This window comes from Lagopus leucura, unplaced genomic scaffold, assembly GCF_019238085.1.
Source record: "Lagopus leucura isolate 7727_CA_CO unplaced genomic scaffold, USGS_WTPT01 Super-Scaffold_100019, whole genome shotgun sequence".
Taxonomy (NCBI): Eukaryota; Metazoa; Chordata; class Aves; order Galliformes; family Phasianidae; genus Lagopus; species Lagopus leucura.
Window position 1 is genome coordinate 4,653,595 of NW_024962273.1, and position 23,418 is coordinate 4,677,012.

Genomic DNA, 23,418 nt, shown 5'->3' on the forward strand with positions numbered 1-23,418 from the left:
TTTACATCATGAAACATACACTAACAAGTATTTTTTAAACATACTTTGAAGTTATAACTTCTCCCCCCTCCCCCCCCCCCACTCCTTTCCTAGGATAGGAATTTAGCTTGTTAGTTAGAACTTGGAGAAGTTATAACTTCAAAGTATGTTTAAAAAATACTTGTTAATGTATGTTTCATGATGTAAAAAATTAATATGGCCTCCAGCCATATCACCTCAGCTTTTATTCTTGTCAGCTCTCAAGAACTCAGCAGGGATAGATTAAATCGTTCTCTGGTGGAAAGCTACTAGAGAAAATCAGGTGTGTCAGTAGGTGGTTTAATATTTGCTGGGAACAGCATGCTGCTAAGGAGCTCTATCTGCGGTAGGTGTCACATCTCAGATTAGAAGTTGTCATTTTTTGTGACTATCAGGTTTTGCAAGAACAGATATGCTAGCTTGAACAACACTGTAACTCAGATAATTATGGTTTGCCTACATGAGAGCCTGATCCTACGAGTGTTGACTAGCAGTTGAGAATGCTGAGCACCTAACGCTGCTGGAGTTTGATTTCCCATATAGTTTCAGCTGTGATTTCCTATTCTTCACTTTGGAAAATAAACTGCTGTGTAGTATTGATAACTGTTAGACAGCTCACAGCAAAGCCAATCCTAGAGTTGGCAGCACAACTGCAAAAGTGGTGTACTTTCATCAGCAACAGAAAATGCTATAATTAAAGCTTCAAACTTATTTCGAAATCAATTGTTTTTATGTTGAAAAATGGAACAAAGCAGATTTTTTTTAAAACTGATTGAATTATTATTCAGTTGGAATATCATAAGGATGAACTTGTTTCTTTCTCTCTGTTTTTTAAAGCATTTCTTTGCCCCACTGATATTGTGTGGGCCTTAGAGTTTTTTGTTATTCACTTTCCCATCCTTGCTAATGTTTACAAGGGTTAGCTTTGTGTTGAAGTGAGATTAAGGTAGGTCTATGTATCTGTGTTGGAGATCTATCTAGCTGGTTGGTATATGGAAGAGTAACTATTTTTACTTTTCCAAATCACTTTACATATGTCTTTTATTTTAGGCCATGCTAGGATACATGATTTGATGGACATTGATGGACCTAGGCCATTATGTACCCAATTACATGCTGTGCTTATAATATCTTACAATTTGTCACATTAGTTTTAAATATGTTGTCTTTAGAAATATAAGCTTTTAAATATCTTACATGCCTATTCCATATGTATGGAGCCCACATACGACCGTTAACTATAAAATTCTGGTTTGAATTACAAATGTTAATTTTCCAGTTGTCAAGTGAACAATGATAAAAAATGGCCTTTGTTTTACTTCATTCTTTTTAAGTGTTAAGGGCTTTCCTGTAGAAAGTTGGCTCAGAATAGTGAAATCAATTTTGTTTAGCTAGAGTGGCAGAACAACCCACAGTAAAAGTAAAGAATGTATTCAAAGCTTTTAGATAGTTAAACAAAAGTGAATTTCAATTAGTTCTTATACTCTGTGTATACTCTGTGGCTGAGCTGTATTTGGCTAACTGAGAGAGACTTTCACTCTCTTTTAATGAACTATTCAACTCTTGATAGATGTTTATCTAAAACAAAGTCAGTTCTCTGCTCCCCTTTGTGTATAGATAAATTCTCTTCTTTGCAGCAGCTGTGGGTCAGTCTCATCTTACGTTATTCTCTAAACTTCAGGGGCACATCGCCCTTGCCCATCTTTACTGAACCTTCTTCCATTGCAGGGGTTTATGAGTCAGTCACTAATATAGTCTCTATTTGGACTAGACTGTCTCCCCCCAAAAAGGCAAATTAAGACCTTTGAATTAAAAAGCTGATTTTCTTAAATGTACGAACCGTGTTCAATTTTAAATATCTAGGTCAGACAGAATACAAATGAAAATAGCTTCTGAACAAATCACTCCCCGTCTTCAGACTTCATATTAGTCTTCTCTGTGTGCTCTTAAGAATAGTTTGCTGAGATCCATTGGGTTTCCTACATATAGGTCTAGTTTCTTATGTAAAGATGATTTACGTGATACTTTGTTGGTTCCTTTGTATCTCTCTCTTACCTTTTGAATCATAAAATGCTGAAATATTATATTAAAAAATAGAGAAGGTATCATCAACCGATGATTTGCTATTACATTGATTTTACTAATTTCTACAGCTGAACATATCAACACATGAATGCCAAAAAAAAGTGAAATAATTATAACGGAAGAAAATTTTTTCACCATACTTCAGTTAAATAGTTTCTTTTTTGAAAAAAGAACATAAATACAGAGATAATCAGGTTTCGGTTTTCATTCAAAAAACTACTTAATTAAAAATGGCAGCTGGAGATGCTACATATCTTTAAATCTGTTACTGTTCAGGTCACTGGTGTAGAGTTCAAGTACATACACACATCCATGAGTGTTTAATTTAACATAAGGAATATGCATGAGAGAACAACTACACGCTTGGAGTTACAGACCGTAGAACATTGAAGCTACAAAACCTTTTAGTTCTAATCCTGACCTACTACTCTAAACCTGTTGTTCAAGATGAGCAAGATCATTTCTCAATTACTTTATATATCATTATATAGTATTGACAAGAATTTCCTTCCTCTCATATTAAAAAGAACCTTATCTTTGTATTTCTTTTCATTAATCTGTGCTGTTTCTCTACTGCTATTTTATTCAGATAGGCAATACTGATAAGGGAAAAAGCTTTAAAGTTATCATATGGCTGTTTTGCTATAACTGTCAGTAGCCACAAGATTGATTTTGCTTTCTGTTTTTAAAAATTGAAAACATTCTTACTGAATTATCTGTTTTAAGGAAACTGTTATTTTCAAATTTTAGTGTATAGCAGCCATCTGTGACTTAATTCTTAATACTCCCAATATTATATTTTCAATGCATTTTTCTGTTTTCTAAAAGAAATAGGTTATGAAATTTAGGAAAAAAATGAAACTTGTTGCAGGGGCAGAATGTTTGAATGCATTGTAGCTCTGCTGACTTGGTAGGGAATATGATGGCATTACAAAACACTAAAAGACATTGTTCCATTGAGAGGTTGTGGAGTCACTTGTCGTGTTGCAATGCTATTGAGATAGTAGTGGTACCTTTTATAGACACTTTTATTGCATGCAAGTGTGTAAAAAGCCCAATATTTCATTTATTGGATAAAACCATCATATTTTAGTGTATCATCAAAAATACATGCTATGTTTTACAGTAAGCTGAAGGTTTCTATCCTGCGCTGTTATGTATATTGTGATTTACATACCTTTTAGTAGGTAAAAGTACTGTATGTTCCTATTCATCCTGGAGACTTTCACTGGTTTCTTGTGGGGAATGAAATAGTTTATTAGAGCCACAGTTAGTAAAGGTGTTTGGGTTCTGAAAGCAGTATCACTGATGAGTTTGTCCCAGAGAAAACGTCTGCAAAATAAAAAACTCCCAGGTAGGAGGCAGTAAACTTTAATATTGAAATTCAGTAAATATTTTTAGAAGTCAAGAAATTAATCCCACTGTATTTAGAATAAATTTCTCATTGCTGACACCAATGGATAGAGTTAAAACATGAGTGTGTAACATCAAACATTATTACTGCATCTCCCTTCTCTTTCAGATCTTGATAATGTAGAAGGCATAGCAGTGGACTGGATTGGAAATAATCTTTATTGGACAAACGATGGCCACAGGAAAACAATCGCTGTAGCCAGACTGGAAAAAGCTGCTCAGAGTCGGAAAACGTTGCTAGAAGGAGACATGTCTCACCCCAGAGGAATTGTTGTTGATCCTGCCAATGGGTATGAAGTAGACTTTTTTATTTAATTCATGTCTTCAGAGTATATGGAATTTTGCTTGGGATGGGACTTTAAAACCATATGGCTATGTAAAATTCTGCAGTAGTCTATATCTCTTAATTCCTGTCAAAAATTCTTGCCTGCAGCTTTCAAAAGAATGTGCATATTCAGATACAGTTGAACTGGTGTCAAGTTAATTTGAATGCGATTCACCTTTTGCTTGAACAAATTGAGTGTATAGGACCTGTATGTATTTTTAATATTAGGTGAACTTTATAATGCTCCGTTTTGTTTCTCTCTTTGTAAGTCTCAATTTCTCAAGTTAATTAAAACCATATCCTTGTACACATTAGTTTACTAAAATAAATAGACTGATTTTTTTCATTACTAATATCATGAGTTGTGGTAGAACAGATAATAAAAAGAACATGATATTACAGTGGTATGGTTGTGGTATACCTAAAAATTCACTGATCAATTTTCTTGTTAAATTCTCAGTGGCAGGCTATATAAGCAGGAAACTGTAGTGTCAATGGATAGATTTCTGTTTTTCTAGTACTAGAATGCATTTATGCTGTCGGGTTTTCACTTTTGCACTTGTCCTTTAAAGAATGGAAGCAACTGTGGACAGGCTACAGTAATTAAGGTCAGATTATAAGAATGTAAAATCAGACTGTAAAACATAACCATACCTGCAATCACTTAGTTAAATTTTCCAGCTGAGTAAATGCATGGCATGGGAAACAGTTTATGAAGATGTATTGTCTGAAAAGGACTATTATATAAAACACTTATCTAATAAAATAACTCGCCCTTCATGATTACACTTATTATGGAAGCCTTTCCTGAGGGATAGCTTTTATTATGGCATTTTAATTATGTTTAGAAAATATTAGTCTTGAGTTAACCAATGCAGAAGCATTTTGAGATACAATTAAAGCACATTAATGTAAGCGTCTGTTACTATAAGCATGTTTTAGCTTATGACATGATAACAACAATAAGTACAGGTGAAAAGGTAATGGAGAAAAGCTCATTAATTGCTCTTCAACACTCATGTAAATAGCCGCAAAATATATTTCTGTGTTCTAATAAAATACATCACGTAGTGACCTGTGTCTTTAATTGAGCTTTAGGGTGTACACAGGTTTTATTATTCTGTGATGAAAATGAACATTGTTTGAGTTAAACACGCAGCAATGTTTTTAATTCTTATAGAGCAAAAATTGGTCAACATTCTTAGTATGTATTTGCAAAGACATTGAAAGAATTGGGGGAAAAAAAAAAAAAACAACAAACCTTCTGTATGGTGGCTTGGAGCAGAGTAAACGAGTAAGGACAGTGTATTTACATAAACCTGTGTTGTATGTTGGGTATGTGGATATGATGATACAACTATTTGTTTTTCCAAGTTCTTATATAAAAAGCATGCTGATCACATTAGACTTAGAAGTGGTTTCAATCTCTGATGAGTGGGTTTGACATTGTTTACGTGATTGTCTTTTATTTGAAATGGATTTGACAGAAAGACTGTTTGGTTTTTTTACTCACATTTCCTTCCTTTGGAAATGTGGTGATTTTGAGAATTTTAATTACAGGACTTGAAAAAATAGTTCAATTAGAAAAGTAAAAAAAAAAAAAAACAAGGTATAATCTGTAGTGTCCAGTAGACAGTATCTGAAAGAAATAATCTGAGCTATATACTTTTGACTTACTGTGATGCTTACTTTTTTCTAGAGTAACATACGTACATTTATTTTTTGGTGAGGGGTCAGTTATTCACACTACTGTTACTTAAGCCATAAAGCTATGATAAAATTACTTAGCATATACTTTTCTGATGTTTTTTCTAGTCATCTATATTTCTCAATGTTTTTAGAAGAGACAGACTGTAATAGTTCTTCAGTGATTTGACTTGTTTCATGTGAAATGGGAGATACGCAAGACTTCAAAGTTATTCTGTAGCTATTAAGCTAGATTATGATTAATTTGTGTATTCTACCTTTTTGAAAATACTAGGCACAGTTTAAAAAAAGGCAAATTAGTCTTAGCCAAAAAAATAGCAGTTGAAGTTTGAACTTTATGGCAAAGTTAATAAAATGCTGGTTCAAAATTCCATGTTAAAATTCCATGTTATGTTAAAATTTCGGTGTGATTAAATAGGGTTTGAAACAATTATTTCACTTATCATGTAAGTCCATTTGCATTCATATAGTTCATACGCTATCAAGAAAAAAAAAAAAACATTGGGTCAGCACTCAGTGGACACATGGAAAGTTTCTATTGCTATTGACTTAAAAACAGCAATGAAAAGACAAATAAGTGGAAAAGACAATATTGCTCTGATTTGTGGATGTGCTGTTCCAAAGTTCTGTAAAAAGTCTATAGAATTATTCACGTGATTAAAATGGCATCTGAATGTTCATTTCTGTAATTTAATAGCTGGATGTATTGGACAGACTGGGAAGAAGATGAAATAGATGACAGTGTGGGAAGAATTGAGAAGGCATGGATGGATGGCTACAGTCGGCAGATTTTTGTAACATCAAAGATGCTTTGGCCGAATGGTTTAACTCTGGACTATCATGCCAATGTGTTATACTGGTGTGATGCCTATTATGATCACATTGAAAGAATATTTTTGAATGGAACTGAAAGAAAGGTAAAAGAAAAATACTGCTGCTTTGCCACAGGCATGCTTTTTCTTTGGATTTTATTGCGTTATGTTAAAAAATGCTTTTCAAGCTTTTTAAAGTCTGCGTAACCCTGCGGCATGTCCAGTGTCATCTCTGCTGAAACAAGCAATGTTGGCAGTCTCCTAGAGGAGAATATAATATAGATCAAAATTTTCATCTTTGCTTTAGAAAGTGACACAAAAGTTCTTTTTTTATTAATTTATTTTTCTCATGGGAGAATGAATTGCATTTTGATTGATTCACCGAGCTACAAGGAGCTTTACAGTAAAATAAAACAAAACATCACTTTCTTTTGGCTCTGCCAGAGTGAGGCTTTCATTTAACTTCACTGGGTAATCTGCTTTCAATGAGTCCCAGCACCCCATTGGAACATTTGTGGTCCTGTGCAGAGAGGAAACAACAAATGCAGTCAGTAATTGTTGTAGTGCTTGATAATGGCTGCAATACCTAGATACAATCTTTATAGAAGTTCTGTGTTAATTTTTAGAAAAAACAAGAGTAGAAGAAACATATGGAAAACAGTTGAAATGGTCTGGAATTGAATAATTTGTGAGAGGTATAGCATCTGTTTCATGAAATTAAGTGCCTTGACAACTGAATTTTTTTGCTGTACCGTGAATAGACATTAAATCCGTTTACATCTATATAGACTTTTTAACAAATCTGTGACTTCATTTCCATTCTACTCATTACTTCCTCTTTATGATGACCTTCATAGGGCCAATATGCAGATCTTTAGATCTCAAAGTACTCACTGTAGGTATGGTTCTCCCTGGGACTTGTCTCTGTATAATTACACACTTCTTCAAAAATCATTTATATTGGGTGATCTGCTGTTAAGTCTATGCCAATGCAATAGTGTTGCAGTTTGTCACAATAGCTTGGTTGGGATTTAGATTTAATGCTTTTGCTCCAATACATCATGGTCCTGTAAAGGAGGCAGGAGGAGGGTGAATACACTGGGAGAAAGACATCTTTTAATTAAAGATCCTTGTCTACTTGCAATGCTAGACATGTTGTGAAGTTCCTGGATAGAACAGGTCTAAAATAGTAAATGCAGCTGCCGTGGATTACATATGGATTACTAGTGAGAGCTGATGGCTTTGCCTCCCACCATAACTGCTGAATAATAAGACCCTGTTTTCATAGGCTTCACATGAGGAAAAATGGCTTTATTATTTTGGGAAGAAACTGTGGCATGTGTTTAGCTTCTTTCTTTTTCTGTTGCTCTCCCTTTTTTTCTTTTTAGTTACCACAACCCAAAATAAATGAGAATTTTTTCAGAAATCAATAATTTGCACTTTAACAAAAATAAGGTACTCATACTGTTTTTTGCTCTTGGTGGAAGCAGAAATATTGAATCAAAACCTAGTTGAAGTAATAATCACTCCAAAATATTGGATTGAGATGTGTGTTTACTGCAGAAGATGACTTCAGCAACATTTTACAAGAAGCAAATATTTGATATACTTAACGTATACTGAAAGTTATAAACTGCCATGCTTCCTTTGTAGGGAAGAAGACAGATGTTTACTGAACATAATAATTGAATGGTTTCCTGCATTCCTATGCTTTATTTGAGAGAACCCTGTTAAAACAAATATATATATGAAGTTTTGAAGTCAGTTTTTTATGCTGTTGCAAAGATCAGCTCTATGCTACTTAATTTTAGTGCATTAAGTTCATATGTTTGGTGCAGTGCTCATATCAGTTTTCCTTTGTCCTCCTTTATGTTCTCTGTAGTGCATTAGCAAATTTAACCTGACCAATTAATTGCAGGTAATCTACAGTGGAAAAGATTTGAACCATCCTTTTGGATTATCACATCATGGAAATAATATTTACTGGACAGACTATATGAATGGATCTATTTTCCAGCTGGATCTGATCACAAGGAATGTGACACTGTTAAGAAGTGAGAGACCACCTTTGTTTGGGCTTCAGATATACGACCCCCATAAACAGCAAGGTATTAATAAGATATGATTTCTCAAAGATCTATTACAAAAGGGCATTTTCCCTCCTAAGCTTGCAATACTTTGGAAATAATGGTTGAATAATGATAGGAAAAGGAATATGATGATTGTGGCATAGCAAAGATACTTCTTAATATTTCAATCTTGTAGTTACTGAAAGCAGTGAGACAAAATAGTATTTGTAACTGTATTTCTTTGTACTTATTGGCATTTTCCTTGTGCGTGAAAGAAACTGAAAAATATAAAATAGATAATATGTATGCATTGGCTCATACACAGAAAATACCTGATTGCATTTACCTTTTCTCAGGGAAAGTTCGTAACTTCTTTTGGCCTTTTTTTCTTTCTATAACTTTTTCTCCCTGGTGTCCATCAGCACCATATGACTTAGCATGCTGATAGTACATGGTAATGTTATCTAGAATCCAAATCAATGGCCTTTGAGAGTAGTGGAAAAGTGGATTCTTTATATTGCTTGTTTCAGTAGAGAAATAAGATATAAGGCCATAGATTAGCATGGATGGTGTTTACAAAACGCACACTGTTTAATTTACAGATTTGTTTTTATGGAAGAAATTTTGGGAATCCTTTATTATATACATTTATTATATTCATTTGTTACATACATGAGTGTTGAATAATTGCTTTCTTTAGTGAAAACATAGTTGTGGTTATAGTTTGCCACCTCAGATGGAAAGCATGAAAGTAAGCATCAGGAATTAGTATAAACAAAATACTGTTCTAAAAGTTTAAATAGCTTACTGGGCTATCATTTTTGACATCTACTGGTAGAACAGTGTTTCCATTTCCATAGATCCTATAGAAAACTGGAGACCCTTAAGCGTTTTTATTCCTGAAACATTTGGTTCTGTGAACAAAATAGAAACAAAATGGAAATTTTCTTATTAATCTCATTGCTGCTTAGTACATACACAACTTTAAAATGTACTTTGCTCAACTGTAATAGCCAATATACTGAAACTGTTTCATTAGGTGCCTCACAGGCACCTTGTTCCAAGGCTTTAAAGCCCAGTTATATTTTCATAGTATGGTAACTAGTGTGCAGCAGTTCTTGTTAGGTGATTAGAACACCTGGCAGCTGTCAGTATCTTCACGTGAAGAGCACATGGTGTTTGTGGAGAAGCAACAGGGGGGAGAAAAGTTGGAGAAATAGAATGTGTCCAGAAGAAGTACCGTGATATAAGCCTAAAACTCTGCCTTCCATAGATATTGTTATACTTCTAATTTCTGTGTTCTTCCTCTTTTTTAAGTCTATATTTGCAGCTGCATTGTTTTAGCATGTGCAGCTGCTGGTATACTTCAGACTGTTTCTACTGAAACTACTACATGTATGGCAATCTGTCAGCATTTGTACCTGTGACATATTTAATAGCCTTTAATACTTGTTCATCTTCTGAAAGAAATGGCATAGAATCTGGTGAACGGATGGTATCATTGGCTTTTATTCTTTCAGCTTACTGCAACCTGTTTTAATATTAAAACTAATAATAATGAAACTAGGAGAATAATGAGTCCCTAATAAAGAAGAAAATAAATGTAAAAAGGTATTCATGTGCTTACATCTCCTTATTCTAGCATGGCTGTTGATTTTAAAGTGACTTTTGTTGCTTTTACAGGTGATAATGCATGTCGTGTTAACAACGGAGGTTGCAGTACTCTCTGTTTAGCCATTCCTGGAGGCAGAGTTTGTGCCTGTGCTGATAATCAGTTTTTGGAGGAAAACAGCTCAACCTGCACAAGTAAGCTGCTTAAAGAATATATGGTTTGATAGCACTGTTAAGGGATAAAAACAGTTCTCAAAATAAATTGAAAAAAGCTCTTCTCCTTTATAGGATTTTGTGATTTTCATAGGGCAGAGATATTCCTTCAATAAAGATTCTAATTGCAGAAAGTTTGATAAACACAGTAAAGGATTCTTTTCATGTAAAAGACAGACAATTAAGCATACAGTATTTGAGGATGAAATGTCTGATGCAATAAGAGACTCTGATGTTTCAATTGTCTCTTTCACAGAATATTAGAAATATCAGAATTTCATGACAAATATAAATAAACTAGTTTATATATCAGATTATTATGAACTAAGTATTTCAAATTGAAATCTGGCACAGAAAATTTTCATGTTGAATCTATTCAGGAAATACATGAGGTATATATTTATATGTATATCATACACAACTCATAAATTATGCAAATTTAGCTATCTTTTACTTGTATTTCTTGGATATCTTCATTGAAATGCCAATAACATTTTCAGCATTCCTAATAAATGTGGGAATAGAAATATTATATGATAGTATATGTAGAAATACATTTTTTAAATATTTGCCTTAGCATTTTTAACATTAAAAATTCTTATTGTTCTTCTGGGTCTCATTTGTCATTTCCTCAAGTGCAACATGTAGAACTCTATGTAGATCTCCAGGGATAAGCCTATAAGAGCTGAGAAAAGCATGACGACTATTTCATGACATGTTGAGCACTGAGTTTGCAATTACCTTGAACTTGACCCAAGCACATGGCTAGTAGAGCCATCACTGTTGCTGAAAAAAAATGTCTCCTTAGGAAAAGAGGTTAGACACCTTCAGATCTGAATCAAGCAGGTTTCCTGTTGTTTTTTTTTTTGGGGTGTTTTGTTTTGTTTTGTTTTTTTTCCAGCACATGTCAGCACCCAATTCTTTTCAAAGTTCTTGGGGTTTCTGATTGGGTCTTAAAGTAATGTGTATTTTACACATAAAACATTTTGAACCTCATGTTGAGAAATGTATCTATCTGGATTTATCAATAAGCTTGAGGCTTCCTACTTAATTCTACCGCAGTAGATTTTTATCTTTTCATATATGAGAATTTATACAGTGCGTAATGCAGGTGTTGCCTGGATACAAGAATCAGCTTTTCAGTAATCATTCTCTAGACCTTAAATGTGCACCAGAATTTTGAATAGTCTGTAAAATATTTTTTTTTTCTTTTCACTATCAGCAAAGCATTATAGTATTTTAAACTGGTACTTTCACACTATCATCTTAAGCACAAATTTAAAATTTAAAAAAAGTCTGAATGGCATTCTGAGTTCTCCCATTTATTACTCTCAACTCTAATCTGCATGCTGCTGCGGGCTTTAGGTGGAATTGCTTCAAATATGTGAAGTTTATGAAATACTGTTTTGGTAAGTGGTGTAGTGGAAATGCTAAGTCACAGTTTGAAGCAGTGATTGAGCACCTGGTAGGAAGGCAGCACCAACCTGGGGAGCTCAGGTGCAAGCAATGTACCTTACTGATTGGAAGGGGTGGAGCCAGGATACACCCCTTCCCAGATCTCATGCAAGGGTTGGCACTGGGGGCAAGGGTATCTTGCTGGAGATCCCTGCCTACCTCTGAGGTCTTCCAAAGGTAAGCAGCTTCTTTCCTTTATTTCTGTACCTGTGGCTATTGTGTTTGAGCAAGTCCTTACTTGCTGCAACTTGGGACCTTGCTAATCTGCTGTCAGTGCTGTGCTTTCCATCGCCTTATGAGTGGTAACAAAATAATTTGTGTATCTATACATGTAGAGGTAGGATTCTGTTGTATCAAGCTGACAAGTTATTTGTGCGTCTTGGTTATATTTTGTAGTTAAACATGGAGAAATGCCACCACAGTTGTGCAAAGCCGAACAGTTCCAGTGTAACAATAAGCGCTGTATCCATGATCGCTGGCGCTGTGATGGAGATGATGACTGTTTGGATGGCAGTGATGAGCATGCTGACATCTGCTGTAAGTATTTTTTTTTTTTAATGTTTTAATCCACGTTTCATGGAAACCAAGTAATACATGCATGTTAAATAGAAGTCTGAGGAGAGCCAAACACAAACCATAACCTTTAAGTCATTCATATAACTTATTTTCCTGAGTATAGTGATACTGGTATTTATAAATAACACTCATGTACTTGTTTCATAGCATAGTGAAAGAGTAATGGTCAATGGTCTTTGATTTTGACACAGCAATAGATTGGTCATCTGTGGATATATTTGAAACTCAGATTTGCATAGTCCTGGGGTGCTTCTAGCTGACCCTGCTTGAGCAAGAAATTATGCGGTGTGATCTCAAGAGGTCCCTTCCTACTTGAAATGTTTCTGTGGTTCTGGAGTTTTTGTTTTGTTTTGTTTTAAGAAAACCAACATAATACTTTCAGTTTCAGCAAGATGTACTCTTAAAAACGTGGGTTTAGTACAATCGTATTATTCTTTGTTTGTTTCTTTGTTTCACAATAGAGGAGCGCCACTATTGAAATGAAAAATGCTAGAAAGCATAACAATTATGTATCTGAGTCATTCCTGCAGGCTACCTAACCTACAATAAATTGAGAGCTGAGGTGGTGAAAATGTCTCTTTCCGTTCTCAGATCGTTGCAGTGATTACTTCATTTTTCTATACCAAATTTCCTCTACAAAAATGAGAATACATTATTTCTTTTCCTATCACTTGTAGATGTAAAGATCTGATACACTCTTACTCTATGCATTGTTCTGTGTGTCTGAAAACTTTTCTCATGGTCTCTCATTCTTGTTTCTTTGAGACAAAATAACTTGAATCTGGTTTTTTTTGTGGTTTTTTTTTTTTTTATTTTTATTTCCTTTTATTTTTTTCCCCAGTACGTGGTGGTTTGTTTGTTTGAATGTTGCCAAGTGAAAGTTGAGGTTGGGTGTCCAAAATTGGATGCCCAACTTTTTTGCTGAGTCCTGCAGGAACCTGACGAGGATGAGAGTAAATGAACACTGATAGAAATATTTTTACATCCTTGGGTAAATCTCGCGCATTTCGCTCTGGCTTGATGCTGTTGATGCACGTTTACCTGGTGAACCTCTGTTAAAACTTCTTCTTGATGATTGTTACATGTAGCCAGTTTTAATTTTTTGTGTGTTATAAATTTTGATATCTCCATGAAATAGACATTTACTGATTTAAATCTAAATTCTTTTTAAGGTGTTTTTTTTCTGTTGGTCTGAGTTGCATTGAAACAATAGTCAGCAGTGCAATGAGTTAACTAATAAAGACAGCGAGAAGGAAAATCTTTTGACAACGTTGACTTGATTCTTATTTCAATTAGTGTGATTTAGGCTAACTCACTGATGGAAGCTTTTGATACCCAGAGGATTTTTACAGATACAAATGAAATCATACAGTCCCAAATCCGTGTATGATGCATGGTTTGTGTCCAGCATGTTAACAGTGATTTCTTTTCATCAGTTACTATAGAAACTTCAGTGGTTCTTCTGGAAGTAGTCCATAAGGTTTGCAGTTATGACCAGAATGTACACAAATTTTAAACATAAGTAAAACTTACAAACCATTTAAAATAATGTCTATGTCTCTATTAACAAAGTAAGATTTAAGGCAAGTCTTCATGTTTGATTTTTATCAGATTGTTTATAACACACTTTAGCTCCGTTTAGATTGCAAGCTTGGTTGTTTTATAAGTATTATGAGACTTGGAATGCTGTTCTGCTGAAATTATTAATATGTTTACTTCCAATGATATTTTACCCTCCACATAAAACACTCATGAAGGGTTCATGTGCGATTGGTATCACACTAACTCTCTGTTGTTTTCAGGAGGCAGAATAGGTAAAAGGTCAAAGATAAAAGCTACTGAAATGTCAGGGATAAGCCTGCAAGATGTCCTTTTTCATTTTAAATACCATTTGTTTCCAGATATATGTTAAACTTTAAAAAAGAGACCAGAGTAGGTGGATAAGAGCTTGGGATTTTTGTTTTTAACTGGGTGTTTGAAACTACTTAGTTTACTGCTCTTGTGTAGGTGAGTGAGATCTTCTAAGAATAGACCCTGTTACTAGTATACAAGCTGAACATACATATTTGTTACAGCTAGGAAAGCAGGCCAGTTGTATGTACATAACTTGTATGCTTTCAAAGTCTTCTTGCCTCTTATGATATTAGGTAGCTAGAAAAAGAAACGGTTTCAATAATTTTTGGTTAATTCAGATTTACTCAAATTTAAAATAGCATGTGCAGTTAAATTTTTGGGATAGTTGGAGCTGTATTTGTTCTTTCACCTAGTGTCACATAACAAATGTTTGCTGGCATCTATATGATAACTTGGCTCATGAGAGAGCAGAGGTCAGCTGCATTTTTTTGCAGTTCAGGAGATATTTTAATTTCATAACGTTAAACCTATTGTGAAAATACTATCTATCTAACTAACTCATTGAGAACTTACATGTATGATGTATATATTTATTTGAGGATTTTTTATTCGCAGTATTATTTACACAGATCATAATTATGAACTTGATAGCAAAACCATTGCACATGATGGATCTGTCTACCATATTGTTATATTTTTGCAGCTTGAATCCTTATGTCACTTTTTTATTGTATTAATTAAAAAAAAAAACCTAATCCTCCAAAATTCACAGCCCTGATCCACCCCAGATTAAAAAAAAAAAAAAAAAAAAAAAAAAAAAAAAAAAAGCCCTGAAGAAAACATTCTTTCCTGCTTTATTCGATGGATATGTGTATTCAGATTGTCAGTCATTTGAGTGCCATGCTCCCAGGCATGCATTCTATCACATACATGGTACAGGCAATAAAATTTGTTTGTTTTAATGCATCCTTTGTGTTTTAAGCCTGTTGAATCTCAGAGATTGTTACATTCTGTGATAAACTTTCAACTCAGGTGTTTATAATATGTTACAGATATGCGGGTTCAACCTTCCGTTTGAACTATTTTGGAATTGGAATTTTACCTCTTCCCTTTTGATATCTTTTTGTCTGTAGTTGTAAACTGTTGCTATCCTTTATCATTTAGTGGTTAATAAAAGAGGGTCTCCATAGGAATTTATTATGTATTCTTTAATTACTATGTACTCTCTAATTATTGGAGATCTGTTTAAGTACTTCAGTATTTTTTTATTGATTCTATTGCTGAACACTTTTCGTGTCGTGATGATGATGATATATCAAGGATAACCATGCTAACTGCACCACCAGGGAATATTATTTAATACATTATTTTCAGCTGATTTTCTCTGATTGTTTTCTAAGGAAAAAACTCTGCTGTCTTTTCCCCCCAGTCAATCATAGTTGTCCTGAGAATCAGTTTAAGTGCCAAAATAATCGCTGCATTCCCAAGAGATGGCTTTGTGATGGAGCTAATGACTGTGGTAATAATGAAGATGAATCAAATAAAACCTGTGCAGGTAAAAACTTTACTTAATTCCAGCTCCATAAGCAATTTTGTGCTGTACTGAACCAGTCAGCTATTAGTAATCTGATTATTGTCATTTTAAATTAATTCAGATGTTGATGCCGCTAAGATGGAATACAAATTGTATTTTACTTCATCTTTGTGCTTGATTGTGCTTTCCAAAGTAATTCAGCACTTAATCTGTCCATATGGGCTGACTGTCAAAGTACTATTTAGGTACAAACTTGTTCCTGCTAAATCTTTTTTGGCAGTTAGAATTGTTCGTTAACATGCTCTGATGAGTAAATTTTATTTTGTGCTGACAAAAGCATAATTTCTTACTCAGTTTCCCCTTGGTACCTCGAAAATTATTTTCATTTATAATTTATTTTCTGCTTAATGGATTTTTAAGGAAATGTCAAGATGAAGATTGTTCATTGATACTACTGCAATAAATCATGGAGTTCCAATTCTATGATGTTTACTTCTTGTCAGTAGAGTATGCTAAACAGTCATTGAATGTTTGCTGTGCAAAATATTAGACATCAGTGGCTGAAGGCTCTTTAACTGAAATGCAGCGATAGGCAGCATTGCCATAAATTCCCAGGATTCGTTTTGTTTGATTTAACTTCTCATGTATGGAATGATCAGTTCATGGGTTATTTGTACGGTTTGTCAAAAAAATCTCTAGCTATGTATCCCTCTATGTAGCTTTAGCTATAATCTATAGATTCCACGTCACTATCACAGTTATTACAGAGTGTAATACATATTGATGTCTTTTTATATTCAAGTTTTGTAATCATAATATGTTTCTATTTCTGTTTTTTTTAGTGATGAGTTCACATTTTGAATAAATACAGTTATAGGATCAGCTTTTTATGTTTATACGTATGTAATTGCATAGTATAATTTCTTTTGGTGATATGTTTCATAAGAGGAAAGGCATACATCATGTACTTCAATGGATCATTATGCTTGTGTATTTACAAATGGAAAAGTGAGGCCAGGCACACTGCATGCATTGTTTGTTTTATTGTGTGTAAGTATGACTCTCAGTACATCATTGTCTATAGTAGGAAATACAGATTTTTTTTTTAAAACAAGTAAATTTCCAATTGTACGTTAAATGTTTTTATACCCTGATTCACTTCAGCTTTAGCGCTAATCTTGTTTTATCAAGCATTACTGTTCTTCTACTGACTAATACTGTGTATTCACACTAACAAGTGTATGATTCAAAGATAGGACAGAGTTCTGCAGATTTCAATTTCCTCTGAAATCAAAGAAGGTGAATGATGTTTAGTTAAAGTGAAATGAGGAGCCAGTCCAGGATATACCACCTAGATTTGTGACTTCTACATACAGACTTGAACCAAAAGATCTAACAGATTTAGTCCATTTCCCTTGCATTTTTGGAGTGTTTTGTCTTGACAGCAAGAACGTGTCAGATCGACCAATTTTCTTGTGGGAATGGACGCTGTATTCCAACATCTTGGCTGTGTGACAGGGAGGATGACTGTGGAGATAAAACTGATGAAATGACATCCTGTGGTAAGTGAATATTCCTCTCCAGTGGAAAACAAGAAAAGAAGTAGTAAATGTGTAAATGAAAGTGGCTGATAGTGCATGCTTCGTGAAGATAGATCTTAAGGACTTCAGCTGTGAGAAAGTCTATGGAATAGGACTCATTTAGTGAATTCTCTTCATCCATAATCTATTAAGTTTGTTTAATTTTGAGTTCTTCGTGACTGGCAGCCAGCTAATACTAATTAGTTGAGTTTGTTGTTACTTTTTAAGGCCATACTTCTCACTATCTCTTTTTTATGGCTGCATTCAAGATTTTTCAAGATACCTATACATATATATCCTTTTTTTCATATTTTTCTGGGAGTATTAACCTTCTTTCCCTTGACTTATTTCACATTACTTTTTCCCTCTCACTGGACTCACTTATCTTACAGTCTCTTAAATTACTCCATTCTGTGTAATGATGACATGACACTTGATACTGATAGGTTCTGTTATTAGCCATACCTTGTGTTCTTGGGCAGCTTATCAATTTACAGATCTTAATGTTCTCTTTGTAGTTTCTTTCCATGTGTTTTATATAGTATATTCTGTCAGCTTATCTGGAATATTTATCCAGTTCATTTAATTAGTGTTTATTTCACTCACTATTTACCAGTTGTGTCAAACTTTACATCTATTATGTACTTGAGGATGTTGTTCATTTATTCCTTAGTGCTGTGGCTGTACAGATATGTTAAACATATATTTTTCATTTTTTTTCTTGTGAATTAATGGCTAATGAAAGGCATTCTAACTATCAAAGATACTTAGCTACTCGGATTTCTTCTACAAAACAGTTTAAGATGCATTTTTTTTATTCAGTGGTTTGGTTTTTTTTTTTTTTTTTTTTTTTTTTTTACCACCATTACAAATCATATTTAAGTGCACCAGTTCTTAGCAATGAATAACTTTTGGATCATAATGGTTCAAGAAATTGTGTGTGCTTATGTTAGTCTATAGCGGCAGTGAGCAGTACTGGAAAAAATGATGCCAGTATCTAAACACACTTTTTCTTAAAATACAACCACATTTACTAAGAACCATGACATTTCTGAAGAAGGATTGAGAACAGAATGTACTTTTTTTTTTTTTCCTCTTTCTTTCATAACGGAAATAAGGCTTAAGATCATGTTTTGTGTCCATCAGTATATTTGCCATACCATTTGCACTCAATCACCTAAGAGTGAAGAAATATCAAAGCAATAGAGCTTTTACAGGACAGTTGGATAGCAAAGAGAAACAAGATTGGTGTTCACATTGTGGAGAAACTTCACTGTGAGCTCAAGAGGCACCTTTGTTTTTTTTGCCTGTCTGCTGGGGAGTCAGCGCAGGGATGGCTGTGAAACAGCTTCAGGAGGTGCATCTCTGTGACAAAGGGAAAGGGAAAGGACTGCTGGGATGGCCTTCAGGACAATGAGGGACCAAAAAAGAAAAATTAAATAGAGGAAAATTTGTAGAAAAATATAGGAAAGCTAAAAATATAAGAAAACAAACAAAATAAAAGTTCATAGCTTTCCCTGGAACACCTAAGGTATATATCTATATGTAAGTACCATTATACTTGAACATCTATGTTATTTGTATCAGAACAGATACTTGATTGTCACTGTAAAGTGTTCCTCTTAGAAAAATCTTTTTTCTTTTTAATTTATTAACAACATAAAGCTTTTTAAGTGTGATTGATAAAATATTATTGCTAAATTTTCTTGCCACCCCTTTCTTATATTGATGCAATAAAACTAATTGTTCCAATCTTATGACAATCTTCTTGGTGATCTCTGAACTTTACTATTTAATGTAGCTGGTTTGTTGTTTCACGTATGACTTTTTTTTTTTTGAGGGCAAAATCCTCCTTGACTGGCCATAAGAATTATTTACACCAAAGGCAGCAAGGGACAGCATATCTAAATTAGAGGTTCATTGACTAAAAATCTGTAGAGACATTATGGTTACTTGACATATTTTAAAAGTGTCCTGGTTCTTGAGATCTTGAGGTCAAGTTTTAGTTTTATGTTGACTCAATTATGAAATTGTAACAGGACTAGAAGCTTACAGCATCTAGTGAGATATACACACTTGTTGACTTCTTGCGATTTTTTTGGCTGTTTTTATGTAGCTGACAGGTGTATGCACCATTTCAGACATTACTTTCTGTTGCATTTAGGATGTTCTTTGTAAGAATTTCCAGCCTGAAATTCTTCCATGAAGGAAAAATTTGCCTTTACGTAGCAATACAGGTAGATTGTCCTTGTTGTTGTCTTTGATTTACGTTAGGTAACTGATGGGTTTTGAGAAGCATCTTACTTTCTTAATGGTCTGTATATAGATTAGATTTTAGGCTGCTCCTTACTCCCTTCAGATGGTTAGACTTCCAGATTATTTCCTATGAGTTTCTACGTTTTGTGAAGTGTGTCTTGTACTTTCCAATTGATATAATGCAAAGATTAGTTGGCATTAATGCACATACCTTTGTCATTGATTTCAAAAGAAAAAATTGGGAAAAAATCAAGTTGTTTTATGGAGAATGTGTTAGGCAATTATGAAAACGAAATGGTAACGGAATAATGGCTGAGTCTCTAAGGATGATTATGTCTTAGTTTTCTACTTTTTTTTTTAATGGGAATACACATAGGAAGTGATTGTAAATACTGACATTTTGATTTTGTATTTTACTACGTCATTGTGCGGTAACTTCTATCTCTTGATTGTTCTTTCACTTTGTGCTTAACCTTCTCATTTTACAGTCTTCTATTTCCTGTCAGCCATTGCATTTGAAGAACTATTTTTTTTTTTTTTTTTTTTTTTTACCTAAATGAAAATGCTGAAAACACAGCTTGTATCATTAATGGCAAAGACAGGTCTTGTATGATGGGAGTATAGGACCATGTCATATAACACAGGAGAATGCATTTCATTGATCTGCATTGAGAAAGGATAGATATTGGCCTTAATTTAATGTTAAAAGCCTTTTTATCATTTCTTTTCATTCTCTTACCGTTTCTTCCATTCTAGAGTGTCTTAGACAAATACTTCATACAGTGTATTTGGTTTGTTTAAATTATGCATGCAGGGACAGTGAAAAAATATTACTATAGACTATATATATTAGATTTTTGTTTTGAATGCTTTTGCAGAATTCCCAACGTGTGAACCACTAATTCAATTTGTTTGCAAAAATGGAAGATGCATTAGCAGCAAATGGCTCTGTGATTCAGGCAAGTATTAAGTGTTCAATATCTGAAAAAAAAAAACCAAAAACAACAACAACAACAACAACAACAAAAACAGCAGATATTGTTTTGTTATTGTTTTGTGACTGTTTGATTTGTAACTGGTCAGAGAATAAATACAATACTTGAAAGTTACCTAATGGAGAAAGCAGCAAAACTGAATGATTGTCAGAAATGGTGCCATGGATATGGTGGTAGTTGCAAATACTTTATTCTGTAGAATAGAGTGTGATGTAATCTTCAACTGTTTAAAAAAATAACAACACTGCTCATGTATTTTCTGCTTTAAGAAAACAAATCAGCGCTGGTGACAAAATATCTACCATATTTGTGGGCAACTTCCACTTAATAAATGGCAATCGTCAGAAGGGAAGTCTAGAAAGACTTAGGACAATAGTAGTAGCATCATAAAGGGAAAGTATTTGGTGTCTCTTCACGTGAATATTTTTCCAAAGATTGTGGTGTGGGAGGGATGTCTTACCAGTCTTAACAAAATTGGACTGGTTCTTCACTCACCACATAATGTGATATTACTGTGATGTTTATGAGGTTGAAAGAAATTCATAGCTATAGATGGGCAGCTTCCCTAAATTATCACAGTTTGCTGAAATTCTGCGTAAGAAAACCTTACAGTGTTTATACAGCGTCTTGGTGATCACAGTTAAAAGTACCAGAACTGCAATAAGATTTTTGTAATGGCTATAACAAAGTAAGGTATCACTAAGGATAAAATAAAACAGTTTAATTTGGGAGCGTCTGTCTTTAAAAGGGAAAATAAATGAAGGAAAGTGTACAGATTTCTAATTCTTACTGGTATATTTGACTGAATAAGTGTGAATAAATGTAATGATTTTAGACTATCTAAAACGAAAGAGCAACAAGTTCTGTTAGTGGAGTTAAGGAACCACGTGTTCCTTTACATTTAGACCTTACAGTAAGATCCTAACAGCCCAGTCACCTCCCACATGGTTAAATGAGAAAATACCAGATTCTGCACCTGGGAGGGGTCAATCCTGGCTGTATGCGCAACACAGTGGGGGATAAGATGCTAGAGAGCAGCCATACAGAAAGGAATCTGAGGGTTTTAGCTGACAGCAGTTGGATCTGAGCTAGCAGTATGCCCTGGAGCCAGAAGGACTGTGTGTACCTGGGGGACCCTCAGACCAACAGTGCTACCAGGGAAGGAAAAAGATTGTCCTGCTCTGCACTTCAATATGTGGCCTCATGTCCAGCACTGCATTGAATTTGGGTGTCATGGTATGAGGACATAAAACTTTTAGATAGCACTCAAAGGAGGGCTATGAAGATGGGGAAAGGCCTAGAGGGCAAGGCATGTGCAGCTGAGATCCATCGGTTTGTTTGACCTGGAACCAGAAGTGAGATTCAGTGAGCCTTGTGGGTCCTTTCCAGTTCAGGATAAGTGATGATTCTGTGTATTAGAAATAGTTTTACCATATACCTGTGGGAAGCTAACAAAAATACTGTTTTATTTACCGTATGTTATTTTCTTTTCCGGAAATAGCTTGTTTCTCTTGGCACATTTATTCAGATTCTGTGTCTTGTAAATAAAATCAATGTTTGCAGATGATGACTGTGGCGATGGAAGTGATGAATTAGGCTGCATCCACTCCTGTTCTGCTGATCAGTTCAGGTGTTATAATGGCAGATGTATCCCAAGCCATTGGGCATGTGATGGTGACAATGACTGTGGAGATTTCAGTGACGAAACCAGAACAAATTGCACCAAGGGAGGTTAGCTATCTTATTCTTCCCACATCTTATTCTTCCCACATTTTATCACTTGTAAATAGATACAGAAGACCTTTCTTCAAAATACTTGTCTGAAGGCTTTTTGGATTGATGAGATAGGAGGGGACAGTAGGTTTTGAGTTATTCCTGTGGACTGTGGTTTTGGCTTTGGTTGAGAAAGGGGATTCTTATTCCTTGTAAACTTCGCATGGAAAAAACTCACAATGCATATTCTTTGGTGTAATTCTTATTTTTCTAAGCAACTCCCACTCCTGGGCGATGCAACGGGAAGGAATTTCAGTGCAGTCCTGATGGGAACTGTGTTCCTCAGCTGTGGCGCTGTGATGGAGAAAAGGACTGTGAAGATGGTAGTGATGAAAAAGGCTGTAACGGAACTATACGACTGTGTGATGAAAAGACAAAGTTCTCCTGTGTGAGTACAGGTATGTCTTTGTAGATCATGCTCTCGTTTACTCACACTGCATCTGTGTTTCTCCGTGTGATTTGCTAATAAGGGGTGCAATGGGAATATTCCTTAGTGTTTAATACAACTTGAGATGTTATTTAAACCAGGAGCACAATATTAATATAAGTTCTAACTTGTTTTGTGATTTATAATATAAAATGGAAGGCTTTTGAGATTACGTGAAGCTCAAACTGTTCTGTGTGACAGCACATCAAAACAAATACTGAAATGTAGCATTTAATAGTACTTCAAAGTCCAGGTATTTTCTTTCATTTTCTGTCTTTGGCACTACAAGTAATTTGAAATGGTATAAAGTAATTAGTTAGAAGACTTCAAAGAATTAGAACTGCAGCATTGGAAATTTGAACTGCAATGTTGAGAGGAAAAAATGTATTCTCAAAGAAAGCTTAAAATCTAATCTTGTTACAATACTTCATTAAAAATTTGGAAAAGAATGTGACTTAACTAACATTTGCATTAGGATTTTTCAAAGTCATGCTTAGATGGAACACAAAATGAATGTAGGTCATAATTGTATTTTTTTTATTTCATTTCAAAGTTTAATGAAATATTGAGGGTAAAAACATCTTTTACAGACATTCTAATTTAAATTTTGTTTGTAATAGGTAGTAATTTTACCTGACGTTGTTAATGGAAAGGAGACCATATCTGTGTTATAGCTAAGCATGGGAAGTGCTGAGATCTAGTTATGTAAACTCTG

General features: G+C 34.3%; 1 protein-coding gene across 1 annotated transcript in view; it reads left to right on the top strand.

Moving 5' to 3' along the window:
* LRP1B (LDL receptor related protein 1B) overlaps positions 1-23,418 on the top strand; it is a 590,048-nt gene that overhangs the window by 387,281 nt on the left and 179,349 nt on the right. Inside the window, exons 13-22 of the mRNA XM_042877971.1 lie at positions 3,626-3,806; positions 6,246-6,465; positions 8,279-8,468; positions 10,113-10,235; positions 12,105-12,245; positions 15,568-15,693; positions 17,118-17,234; positions 20,387-20,467; positions 22,067-22,234; positions 22,492-22,674. Of these exons, the coding sequence (XP_042733905.1) occupies positions 3,626-3,806; positions 6,246-6,465; positions 8,279-8,468; positions 10,113-10,235; positions 12,105-12,245; positions 15,568-15,693; positions 17,118-17,234; positions 20,387-20,467; positions 22,067-22,234; positions 22,492-22,674 (1,530 nt within the window). The remainder of the gene's footprint in view (positions 1-3,625; positions 3,807-6,245; positions 6,466-8,278; positions 8,469-10,112; positions 10,236-12,104; positions 12,246-15,567; positions 15,694-17,117; positions 17,235-20,386; positions 20,468-22,066; positions 22,235-22,491; positions 22,675-23,418) is intronic.